This window comes from Spinacia oleracea, chromosome 4 (assembly GCF_020520425.1).
Source record: "Spinacia oleracea cultivar Varoflay chromosome 4, BTI_SOV_V1, whole genome shotgun sequence".
Taxonomy (NCBI): Eukaryota; Viridiplantae; Streptophyta; class Magnoliopsida; order Caryophyllales; family Amaranthaceae; genus Spinacia; species Spinacia oleracea.
This window is the reverse complement of record NC_079490.1, coordinates 3,597,537-3,611,466: the sequence shown is the minus strand read 5'-3', so window position 1 is coordinate 3,611,466 and position 13,930 is coordinate 3,597,537. Positions and strand designations below refer to the sequence as shown.

Genomic DNA, 13,930 nt, shown 5'->3' with positions numbered 1-13,930 from the left:
ATCTTCCATTAATAAATGTTAAACTTTTGCAATCATTTGTTATTTATTTTCTATAGAGTTCCAAATTTATTTCAAATCTTGTACTCAAGAAACCATATTAATTAGTGTGTACTTCGTATGAAAAACAGCGAAAGTAGGGAATTATGGACGAAAATTCTAAATTATAGGGCCGAATAAGATTATACATTGTTTAATCATGCTACTATGATAATTATTTATAAACACATGCATGACAAAATTAGTGCATAATAAAATACTCAGTATGAAAAATTCTCAACGTACATGTTTATTATAACTTCATAAGAGTTAATGAATGCTTGAATTAAACATAAGTACATAACTATCTACTACAATCTGTTATAATATTTGACTAACAATCTTATTAAATAAAAACTAAAAACTAAGCCTTAAGCACGGGCATCTCCGGAGTAACTACATTTTCAGGAATGAAATGACCCCAAAACTTGTGGTTTTTCCAGACAAGATCCATCTCTTCAATAGGTACATTCTTGGTCTCAGGCAACAAGAAGTAGATGAATATTGTCATAATCACCACGAAGAAGGCAAAGAAGATGAAGAGTCCAAACTTTAATGCACATAACATTGGGAGGAAAGCTTGAGCTATAATAAATGTGAAGATCATGTTAACTGATACATTGATACTCTGTGCAGCAGATCTGACTTCAAGAGGGAAGATTTCACTTGGTACAAGCCATCCTAGAGGTCCCCATGACCATGCAAATCCAGCTACGTAGATGCATATACACAATACAACTATAATTGCATACCATTTTGGCAAATTTGTTGCGTCTCCTGTCACCCCAAATTTCCATCCGATGAATGTTGCCACAAGTATCTGACAATGCAATGCAACACAATGTAGATATATAAGTCGTCAATCAATCAATCGATTGTTCTAATGATTTCAGTAAAATAAGAAGATCAATTGAAGAAAATAGATTACCTGCAAAACGAGCATTTGGATGCCACCCTGGAGGAAAAGAGAGCGCCTTCCCCATTTATCAACACCATAAATAGAGACCAAAGTAGCAACAACGTTAACACCACCAGTAATGACGGCTGACATAAGGGATGCGTCATCAGCAAATCCAATTGTTTTAAACAAAACAGGTGCGTAAAACATGATCACATTGATCCCGGTAAGTTGTTGAAACATTGGAATTGCAAAGGCGAATATAAGAGGAGGTCGATATTGTCTGTCTTTTAAGAGGCTTCTCCAAGGGTCTTCCACTTTCTTGGAGGCTTCACTAGCTGTAACCAGGTCTTCAAGTTCGGCGTCAACATTATCTACCCCTCGGATTTTTAACAATTGTTTCTTAGCTTCATCGAGTTTGCCTCTTTCAATGAGAGAGTTGGGGGTTTCGGGAAGGATTAAAGAACCAACAAGGATAATGAGAGCAGGAATCACAGCTCCTCCGAGACTCAACCTCCATCCAATGTGCTCAACTTTGGCAAAAACATAGTTAAGGAGATTGGCTACGAGGATTCCTATTGTGATTGTGAGTTGAAACATCATGTTTAGTGCACCACGGTGCTTGTAAGGTGCCATCTCTGATAGAAACACGGGCACTGACTGCAACAGTAAGATCAACAAGTAATATACTTAAGTACAAATTAATCAACAAATTAATATGCTCGTTATTCATTATCATAATAACATCAATAATTATATTATAGTAACTCAGACCAAAGTATATGCTGTACAACTGAAATAGTTTATTATTAATAAGTATGACAATTTTGAAAAATTAAATAAAATATACAATTTAAAACAGAAAAAGGTTGATTAAAGAAAACACAGAGTACACTATTGGAATATTAATGCAAAACCCAACTTATTTAAAGAGACTTATTGTATAGATTTAAATTATGCAAAAAACAAGTAAAGAAAACTTTAATAAAAACACTAGTGAGAGGAATCGAACAACGCAAATAATTACTTAATTGTATTTACTGTTTCGATTTTTTAAAGTTTTTTTTTTTAATTCCCACCGACCTACAACATGACCTACCACATAAATCCGTCCCTGCCTCAAAGTAATTCTCAAAATTAACTTCAACTTGAATAGTAAATACTAAATACTCTAGATTGATTTTATAAACAAATTAAATCTCATCTACGTACCTGATTAGCGAAGCCAATGCCGAAACCAAGAAGTATACGGCCGATGATAAGCATGGCAACGTTTTGAGCAGCGGCATTAACAACAGCACCAGCAAGGAAGAGGAGTCCTCCGGCAAACATGGATCGCTTACGACCCCACTTTCTGGTGACAGTAGATGCCACAATAGAAGCCACTAGTGCAGCCAAATATAAGGAGGATGTGAACATAGTTAATTTGACACTATTGAATTTACAGTACTGATTCGTCCCTGAGTCCGCCATCTGTTGTCTATACACCGATGGGAAGAATTTCTCCAAAAACATAGGCATAGATGTAACTCCACCTACATACATGATAATTATATTAATTGATGTATCAATAAGACATGTACGATTAATTAATACTCTTAATTAATTAGCATGCATATATATATATATGAGATTTACTAATTAAGAGTATTACTAGCTAGATCAATTCATTAAATTGAACGCATACAAATTATATAAGACACGTACGATTAATACTCTTAATTAATTAGCATGCATATATATGAGATTTACTAATTAAGAGAATCACTAGCTAGATCAATTCAATTAATTCAACGCATACAAATTAAATTAAACCTTGGTAATATAACAAATTCAATTAATCAAATATATACCTGAAATCCCGATGTCATAACCGAATATCAAACCTCCAGCAGCCGCAAGAAGGCAACTCAAAAACACGTAGCCAGTTAGTTTTCCTGGATATTCTTTACCCAATTTTCCACCATCGACAATAATTCCACCCGCCATTGTTTGTTTTGTTTGATCTCTACCTTTGATTGATCGAGAAAATATGGATGAATAAAATAGCTAGAAGTGTCAACGTATTTATAGTACAATAGTTTCCCTAATCCTATTCGATATTATAATAAGAAAATAATAACTCAAACATATAATAAAGCTTAAAATAAATTTAATATAACTCTAACTCTCCTACTTCTATCGTAATTAGAAGTAAAACTGAATTTACAAGGATTGTATGTATTAATTGCACGTTTATAAGATAATTAACTTATCCTTATTGGCTTTGGATAACAATATAACACTGAAATTTGATTTTAAAATTGTAAATATTTTTTGTATTTGATTATATAATTTATTATTTATTATTAGTACAAGCTGGATAATATCGAATTATCGGTTAAAATATCTTTGAGGGGATTAGTTATGATATTTTTATTACATATATATGTTTTTTTTTTATGTAATGATATTTTAATTATCTTATTAGGCTACCATATGATCTTCCTTATTATATGATCTTCCTTATTATATGATCTTAGTGAAAAGAGAAAGAGCAATAAATTATCTTCTTTAAAATTTTAGTAATTCGAAACACTTTCTTTGTTTTAAGAGAGAAGATAAAATAGTGTGCAGAGTTCAAGTTTTATCCATTGTGTTTGTTTAAAAGAAATTACAATGATTTTCATTTTACTTAGAAGGAAACAAACGTCTTCGGTCTTGAATTGTTATCCGAATAAAAAAATATATTAATTCTTTTTTTTTTGGGCAATTGAATAGAAATACTTTAACAAACATATTAATGATAAGTATAATCTTAACTATTAACTATGTACGTAATACCTCCGTTTCATTAAGTTCTTTACGATTTGAAAAATGTGTCCAACAATCAAAACTTTGATCATAAATTCTCACTACTATATCTATAAAAAATTATCATGAGATATCTTGTTAGATTCGTCTTAAAATGTATTTTATAAATATCAACTTTTTAATAATTTTTTGCCATACAAAATTGGATATTTTAACGGCCAAATATTACACCGGAGTCCGTGCAAATAGTAAGTGTAAAGATTTTTTTGAAACGGAGGTAAGTAGTATGGAGTAGTAATTATTCAGAATTACTTGGAAAATTAGGGATAAAATAATTAATATTAGACTAGACACTTTGAGAGTATATGGAATGGTAAGAGAAATCCTCTCTCAAAGTGCCCCAAGTGTGGATTGAACAACCAACCTTTCAATTGGAAGGTGTAATCATTTCCACTAGGTCAAGGCATTTTTTTTTTTTTTGTTGCAAACAAGGAACTTCAATTAATAAAAAGTTTAAATGTTACAAGGCAAAGTCTATGGAGCTGAGGTATATCGGGCCTCCAACGAAACATCCATAACAAATCCTGGAATATGTTCAAAATAAACTACATCATAACTATCTACTACATCCGTTTTACTCATCTTAGCCAATTTATCCGCTACCTAGCTTGTTAGTGATCCTTGGTGCAAACTCGAGAATGATGTCAGATCTACCCATAGTAAGACCCCTGAAAATAAAAACATTTATGAAATTAACTAGTGTGTGGCCCGGGCGATGCCCCGGTTGCTACTTTGAATAATTAAAATTAAAGATTCTTTTTCAACTCAATATTTCACCAAAATTCATTTAGTCCATAAAAGTGAAAAAATTCATCGAGTTCATCAATTACACATGTACGTTACGTCATTTATCAGCCAAATAATTTCCAGTTAGATCATCTTACAATTCGTTTAGTTTATTCGATCTCTAATGGAACTACGTGCTTCAAATTAATCATTTATGTAGTTGATGCTTATGAGACTTATGATATATATCATGTTTAATTCATTGTTCCGCTAATATTTTAATTGCTACTTCGTATTTTTTATTCCAATATATTGCATAAAAAAAATAAAAGGTAACATAAAGATTTAGTTGTTTTAGACTTCATGTTAACATGTGTTTATAAATTAATGTGCATGGATAATCAACAATTAATGGTTGGTTAAGATGATAATAAGAGTTATTCTCCAAACGTGGGGTCTTGTGTTCGAACCTTATTGTATTGATTTTTGGTTGTCAATAACATCATATAACCTTGGTGAGTGGATGACATGACATAAATAGGAGAGTTCTACATGGCACATAAATGAATTAGTAAATATAATAGAGTTAGAAGAATACCTTAAGACAGAAAGTGATCGAGTAGAACTTAGGAAAACGAAGGGAATAAAACTGTAATAATATAATATACTCCCACTATACTTCATAGTTCATACCTAAAAGGTATTACAGATGTGGGATAGTCTTGGATAAAACCTAATGAAAGGTGGTAATTTTGCCCACAACATAAACTACAAAGACAACTCTTTAATTATTATTCTTATAGTACTACATCCGTTTCAAAATAATTTTTACACTTTTCGTTTTGGTCCGTTTTATAATGTTTTTTATGCTTTACTCTATTCTATTTTTTGGACATGAAAATTTACTAACTTACCCTTTTTATTCCACATCATTTACAATTTTCCACTCACTTTCTCTTACTTTATTTATTTTTTCCTTACACCCAACCTCCTTTTTACGTATTTCTCTTATTTTATCCATAATCTATTATATTTAACCAATTTTTCTACTTTTGTTTTAAATTTTGTGCAAATAGTAATTGTAAACATATTTATGAAACGGAGGCAGTATGCGACCTTTAATCTAGCATCCCTCTTTTTTATTTCAGGATGATGCTAGGGATACACATGGTGTACACTAGCATCTTACACACCACCAATAAAATCATGCCAACTCATTTTTCTAAGATTCCCTTCAAATGAAATTTTCAATTTGAATTTCAAACTCAGTTTTAAAATTCTAATTTTGAAATTCAAATATCTTTTACATTTCCAACAAATAATAATTAATTCCCAAAAAAAAAAAAAAAAGAGGAGAGAGAAAACATTTTTTTCAATCTCCCTTTCACGTTTCTCTGGAATGTCTCTTGTTCTTCCTTCTTGTTGTTCTTCGTTTTTTTTTTCAATGGATTCAAGATTTTTTCTGGTTTATTATTTTTTACATTTGGTCTTGTTCTTATGGATGTTATACGGTATTTTTTACAATGGGTTTTTTCCCGGGCTCGTGAAGAGGGGCAGCACCACCGTAGATTAATTGTTCTTGTTGTTATGCATGTTCTTGGTTTCAATTAATTGGCGGATGACTTTTACCGGCGGCGGAAAAGCGGCGGCGGTGGTGGTTTATCTTGCTTTTCCTTGTGGTTGTTCGTGTTCTTCGTAGTTAATTTGGGATTTTTGGGTTTTCTGTCTTTTCAATTTGATTCATTGAAATAATTTAATATGTTATTCTGATTTTAGTTATTTTGGGATTTCACTTACTGTGGGATTCTAGTTAAATTGGGATTTAGGAGTTTTTCCGACTTTAGGCTGTTCTTGTTGTTCCTCTTGCTGTTCTTGTTCATTAATTTGGCCGGATGTATGGTGGCCTCTGTCGGCGGCGGAAACGATGGCTTTTAGCGATGGCGACTTCTAGGGTTATCGAATACCTGTAAAGCCAAAAAAAATTCAAGGGGATGACTATAATTTTTACGGGATCATTTCAAATTTTCAGAAAATCATAAAGAAATAGATACGAAGTATTAATTCAGGGTTATGGAAATCAAAAACCTTTATATAGGATCATTTTCTCTATGAGAAAAGGAAAAGAGGAACTGAAGTTACTTGTTAAAAATATTTATGATGTAATTGTTGATGTGCTGATACCCCTTGCTATATTGGTCATTGCAATGAATAAGTTTCTTAGTAATTATGAGTGTAGCTGGGTTCGATTCCCAGTAAGGCCAACTTTTTTTTTCAATATATTGACTTTAATTTTACGAAATTCATTTTTACACAATAAAAAATCTTTATATGGGATCATTGTATCTAAGATATAATCAAAAGGGTAACTGATATTACTTATTAAAAAGACATAGATTAAGTACAAATATGATATAATTGTTGATGTGCTGATACCCCTTGCTACAATGGTCACTACAAAGAATAAAGTTCCCTAGTCTGATTACGCGTACCTGTGTTCGAATCCCTGTAAAGCCAATTTTTTTTCATTATTATGACTATAATTTTACGGGATTATTTAAATTTTAAGTGAATCATCTTTTTTATTTATTTTTAGTTTAAGGAATTAAATACAGAGTATGAATTCAGTGTTTATGGGATTAAAATACCTTTATATGGGATCAATTGTTCAAAAACTTGTTCAAAAAGACAATTGTTCAAAAAGACATAGGTTAAGTACTAATATGATGTACTTATTGATGTGCTGATACCCCTTGCTATAATGGTCACTACAATGAATAAAGTTCCCTAGTTTCGATTATGAGTACCTGCGTTCGAATCCCAGTAAGTCCAATTTTTTTTCAATATTATGACTCTAATTTTACGAGATCATTTCAATTTTAAGAGAATCATAAGGCGATTTATTTTTAGTTTAAGGAAATAGATACGTAGTATGAAATTCAGTATTCACAAAATCAAAAACCTTTATATGGGATCATTTTACATATGAGAAAATGTAGATGGGACCGAAGAAATTTATTTTACATATGGGAAAATGTTAAATTAATTTTAAGTATATTTATGATGAAAAAGTTGATGTGCTGATACCCCCTTGCTATAATGGTTAATGCAATAGTTACGTTTCTTCGCAATTATGAGAACCTGCGTTCGAATCCCAGTAAGTCCAATTTTTTTTCAATATTATGACTTTAATTTTACAAGATCATTTAAATTTTAAGAAAATCATAAGGCAATTTTTTTTAGTTTAAGGAAATAGATACGGATCTACGAGAAAATCAAAAGGGGAACTGAAGTAACTTGTTAAAATCACTGTAAGGCCAAGTACCCATTTAGATGTGCTGATACCCCTTGCTGTATTAGGTTACAACAAGATGTGTTGTCTCCCGTGTTCAAAATCTTGAAAGAGCAAATAACAATTTCATCGTTTTTTTTAATAAAAATCTGTCAAGCCACGCACACATTTGGTAAGTATTCGACACGAAGAAGACCCGGCCGACCCGAGATGCTTATCAATTTTCACTTCTACACTGAATAGATTAAAACAAGTATATTTTCCTTCCTACATGCATGTCCATTATCATTTTCTAATTAGATAATCAAAGAAAAACCTAAACCCCAAACATAAAAATAATCATTTTTACGAACCAACAGAATCTTAAACATATATGTTCATTTATGTTTATATCTCTAGATGGTTCATTTTTTTCATTTCAGGGAATCATTTATATCTATATAAAGAAAAAATGAACCATCTAGAGAATCTTAAACATATAAAGAAAAACCCTAGACCCTAAACATATATGTTTATTTATGTCTATAAAAACACAAACATAAGAGATCCTATAAAAATATAAATTATTCCAGGTATAAAATAAAACTAATAATATTTTCGAAGGTTATAATAGTAATTTCCATAAATCAACATAATCTTTTTAAAGCAAGACATCCACTTCCACAAACAGAACAATAGTGAGGCGATATTACCCAAGAATTGCAAATTCAATCAAGCATCAACCGGATACTACTATTCTCAATCAGGTAAATCTAAGTAATTTAAATTATTTTTGATAGTTTTTTCAATTTTATGGGGTTAGTGTTCGTTGATTCATGTAACCCCAAATGCATTGCAGATTCGCAATTGCAAAATGGCTAAGGTGAATGTAGCAAATTTTACATTTTGGCATGGTGGTAAGGTTATATTTTGGCCAAAATTACAATACAAAGATGGGGAATCCATAAATGTGAAAATGTATGAAACTCAGTTCGCAGTTGACAGTGTGGTAGCCATGATTCGTGGGATGGGTTATGATGATTTCAAAATCAGATATGTCCCTTCAATGGGTTGTTTGCCCACCGAATTAGTTGATGTAGTGGATATGGACGATTTCAAGAAATTGAAGGAAGTGGCATTCTCAATAGGTTATATTAACATAATCGTGGTCAAGAATGTTATGAACGCGGCTGTAACGCAACCCTTAGTGTGTGATGAACAAGAGACGAAACCACAACGACCACCTGGTGTGCAGGTCTCAAACCAGGTACGGTTTATCGCTCTATATCTTAATATTGATTCTTCAAAATAAGATTTTGATATTTATTAATATCATATGATACAATAAATATTGGTTTTTATTAATAACCTAAGGTACAAAATAAAGTACTGATATTTATGATTAGCATATGTGTCCCTTACATTTAATATGGAATACATGTTTTGACTTTTTTGTAAAATTGAATTGATAATTGCAACAGTGTGCTATTAAAGAAAATGGTATACGTCGGTTTGTTGAACTCATTGGAAATTTGATTCCAACACAGCGAACATGGGTTGAAGAAATGGGGTTTAACAATTTGCTCAACTTGTCTATTACTAATATTGATCCGAGCTTTGCAAATTGGATTGCATCGAGGTTTGATCCTGTGACCTCTATGCTTAAAATAAGGGAGAACCTGTCAGTTTGTATAGATGGTGAAATGGTTGGATGAGTATTAGGCGTTCCGGGTGGCAATTATTTCTTTGACGTGTCGAAGGCCTCCCGTCAAGACTACAAGGATTGGAAATTGCAATATATGGAGGAAACAGTAAATGGTTCCATCGACGAATCAAGACTTTTCGATAAAGTATGTTCGGAGAAATCTAACAAGACCATGTTTAAGCAACACTTTCTACTCTACACACTGGGTGTGTTGTTATGTCCAATACGGAAGAGCGGTCTAATAAGTTCAGTGCATATTTACGTACTGGACAAAGCTAGAAAAGCTTACGACTACAATTGGGGTAAGTACGTAATAGAGTGGCTTATCAAAGACTTATCTAAAATTCACAAAAAGATAGAGGGGCGGATGTTTTGCACATTGCTATTGGCGGTGAGTATCTATACAACTCATTATTGTATGTTACATGTTAGAACAGTAGATAATGTACATCTTTATGTTTACAGCTCATATACTTAGACAGGATCACACATGCTAGGAAAGTAGAATGGAACCCGAATGGATGCAGAATTTGCTGCTGGAAACAGGATGATGTTGATATGGCAATAAAGTCAGACCTTCAATCTAAGGGTCATTATGGAAAAGCAAAGGTATATTCTTATATACTCAGAATTTGTATAAAAACATGAAATATTTCCCATGTGTTAACCTTCATCTTACTCATTTCCTTGTACAGGCTGTTGAAGGTGTAGTTTATGGGAGCCCTTACCCAGCTGCATGAGAAGATAGTAGTAGTGAATACACTTGTTTATGTAATATGTAGTAGAATAAATTGTAAAAAATTTCAAGTGTGTTATGTGTATTGGATATGTAGTAGAGTTAATAGTTTCAAAGTGTGCTACGTGTATTGGATGTGTTAAATTGTAGTTGTAGCTATAAAAATGATGTTGTAGTACGTTTATAAATTACTATAACTTATGTTATTATAAAATATTTTTGTTTCTTTGATTGAATGTTGTTATAAGATTAAATCTGAATTTTGTTTAATAATAGACTCATTATATAAGTGAAAGAATTATTTACGATTTCAAAGTATCATTTTATCAAATGAAAACATTTGTTTGGTCCTATAAAAGGTCCTGTGGAATTTAACAAAATCATTTTTATAAAAAGAAAACAGTTGTTTAGTAATTAAAAATGTCATGTAAGATTTCACAGGATCATTTCTTTAACATTCATTAAATCTCCAACGGTAAACTAATCCTTTATTAATTCCCATTTGAAAGCTCACTCCAACGGTAAACTTTGTAATCCTTTAAATACAAATCTTTCACAGGACACTTTCGACTTCAAAAGTATCACTTCCCTTTTTTCAGATTTCACTGTCCACATGACTGTAATCAAAGAGTTGTCACAAATGGAAGATTCATCTTCAACAAATACCTCTAACCTCAGTGCCAAACGAATTGCTGGGTTCATCCTATGCGATCACAACCTGCCAGCCAAGCTTCAAGTGTGCAAAAAAACAAACAATGCCGGACGCAAATTCTATTGTTGTTCAAATTGGAAGGTAACTCCTAAACAAAATAAGTTATAGAGTTTTATTTAACTTACTCAACTATAGTCATATACTAAAATATTCTTGGATTAGGACGAAAATTGTGGATTTTTCTGTTGGGTAGATGATGTTAACCAACTCGAAGCTCATATGTTAAAGGATGAAGTCGCACAACTAAGGGAACAATGCTTGGTTTTGAACTTCGAGGCTGAGAAACTAAAGGTTAAAAATAGGTTGCTAAATGAAAAGGTACGTTGTCGAGATGAAGACAAGTAATGACATATTACTACACAAGCTGTCCAAGAACGAAGAATCAACTATGAAGCTGATTTTATGTTGCTTTTTCTTTATTGCGTTGTGTCTATTTTGGGTGTTTTCCCGGTAAAATTAATCACCCCTTTTTAGTTCATCACGCGGGGTTACAATTGGTAGTAGGTAATTTAAGGTTTGTGATCGCAATATGCTTAATATGTATTATTTCTATGATTTTAATATATGTATGATTTCTATGATTTTAATATATGTATTATTTCTATGATTTTAATATATGTAGGATCTAGGCAATTTTAAGGCGATTTTTTTATGTTTAAGGAAATAGATACGGAGTATGAAATTCAGTTTTACAGATATAAAAAACCTTTATATGGGATCATTGTATCTACGATATAATCAAAAGGGTAACTGAAATTACTAATTAAAAAGACATAGATTAAGTACAAATATGATGTAATTGTTGATGTGCTGATACCCCTTGCTATAATGGTTACTTGAACGCTTAGAGTTCCCTAGTTTCGATTATGAGTACCTGCGTTCGAATCCCAGTAAGTCCAGTTTTTTTTCAATATTATGACTTTAATTTTACGGGATCATTTAAATTTTAAGAGAATCATCTTTTTTATTTATTTTTAGTTTAAGGAATTAGATACGGAGTATGAAATTCAGTGTTTATGGGATCAAAAAACATTTATATGGGATCATAGTATATACGAGAAAATGAAAAGGGTAACTGAAGTAACTTGTTAAAAAAGACATTAAGTACGAATATGATGTGTTATTGATGTGCTGATACCCCTTGCTATAATGGTCGCTACAATGAATAAAGTTCCCTAGTTTCGATTATGAGTACCTGCGTTCGAATCCCAGTAAGTCCAGTTTTTTTTCAATATTATGACTTTAATTTTACGGGATCATTTAAATTTTAAGAGAATCATCTTTTTTATTTATTTTTAGTTTAAGGAATTAGATACGGAGTATGAAATTCAGTGTTTATGGGATCAAAAAACATTTATATGGGATCATAGTATATACGAGAAAATGAAAAGGGTAACTGAAGTAACTTGTTAAAAAAGACATTAAGTACGAATATGATGTGTTATTGATGTGCTGATACCCCTTGCTATAATGGTCACTACAATGAATAAAGTTCCCTAGTTTCGATTATGAGTACCTGCGTTCGAATCCCAGTAAGTCCAATTTTTTTTTTCAATGTTATGACTTTAATTTTTCGGGATCATTTAAATTTTAAGAAAATCATAAGGCGGTTTTTTTTAGTTTAAGGAAATAGATATAGATCTACGAGAAAATCAAAAGGGGAACTGAAGTAACTTGTTAAAAGCACTGTAAGGCCAAGTACCCATTTAGATTCCGTAAGCCACACACACATTTGGTAAGTATTCGACACGGAGAAGACCCGGCCGACCCGAGATGCTTATCAATTTTCACTTCTACACTGAATAGATTAAAACAAGTATATTTTCCTTCCTACATGCATGTCCATTATCATTTTCTAATTAGATAATCAAAGAAAAACCTAAACCCCAAACATAAAAATAATCATTTTTACGAACCAACAGAATCTTAAACATATATGTTCATTTATGTTTATATCTCTAGATGGTTCATTTCAGGGAATCATTTATAATTATATAAAGAAAAAATGAACCATCTAGAGAATCTTAAACATATAAAGAAAAACCCTAGACCCTAGACCCTAAACATATATGTTTATTTATGTCTATAAAAACACAAACATAAGAGATCCTATAAAAATATAAATGATTCCAGATAAAAAATTGCCTAACTTCATTAACTTATTAAAAACAAATAGAATAAGGTCAATTGTTTTTCATTTATTTCAATTTAAGAAAATAATTAGGCGATTTTTTTTAGTTTAAGGAAATAGATACGGAAAATGAATTTAGTTTTACAGGAATAAAAAACCGATAAGGTTTAGTTGAGCTTCTCACAAAATATCCATAAGGCGATTTTAACTACTGTTTGATGTCCCACAAAATACACACTGATAAAAATAAACATTCACGCAAGTTTAACTACTGTTTGATGTCCCACAAAATATCCAAAAGGCTATATAGTAGCTTATAGCCATGCTTATAGTATCTTTATAGCTTACAAAATTCTGATCAGACTACTCAGATATGATTCGCAGGTTCTTGTTAAATTTCCCCATTTCTTCGTTGGTCGAATCGGACAATATTTTGTAGATAAGATGCCTTCTCAGCAATTCATCATTCTCTATAAACTCCTGCATATTACATGTTTAGTCATTGTTAGCTATCCATTTCAACTTATTACCATATTATAGTCAATAAAACGTTTCATACCTTCATCCAACCAAATGAATGATCTTTCTCGCCACGAATCTGGCTATTCAGGTAAAGCATACAAAGCATGCCTGTATCGGGCAATGATGTTGCTATCGGTAGACCCACCACCCGAATGACATTGTTCCATTTTGGAGTCGTACTAGAATCGCCATCAACAACATCACTGAGAATATCCTTAACACATTTAACCTTCAAAAAAAATGTTCATAAAACACTTAGGATTTTTTTTTTTTTTAATATCACATGTTTTATGAGATCAATATTTACATAAAGAAATCAAATACATTTTCTATGTTTTTTTCC

General features: G+C 31.5%; 1 protein-coding gene across 1 annotated transcript; it reads right to left on the bottom strand.

The window, feature by feature from the left end:
- Positions 1 to 242: 242 nt before the first annotated feature.
- LOC110783271 (sugar carrier protein C-like) lies at positions 243 to 3,058 on the bottom strand. The gene is made up of 4 exons (XM_021987581.2): positions 2,788 to 3,058; positions 2,147 to 2,469; positions 965 to 1,594; positions 243 to 856 (listed from the first exon to the last, which is right to left on the bottom strand). The coding sequence occupies exons 1-4, from the start codon at positions 2,921 to 2,923 to the stop codon at positions 401 to 403; spliced, it is 1,545 nt and encodes a 514-aa protein (XP_021843273.1). The 5' UTR covers positions 2,924 to 3,058; the 3' UTR covers positions 243 to 400.
- Positions 3,059 to 13,930: the final 10,872 nt, after the last annotated feature.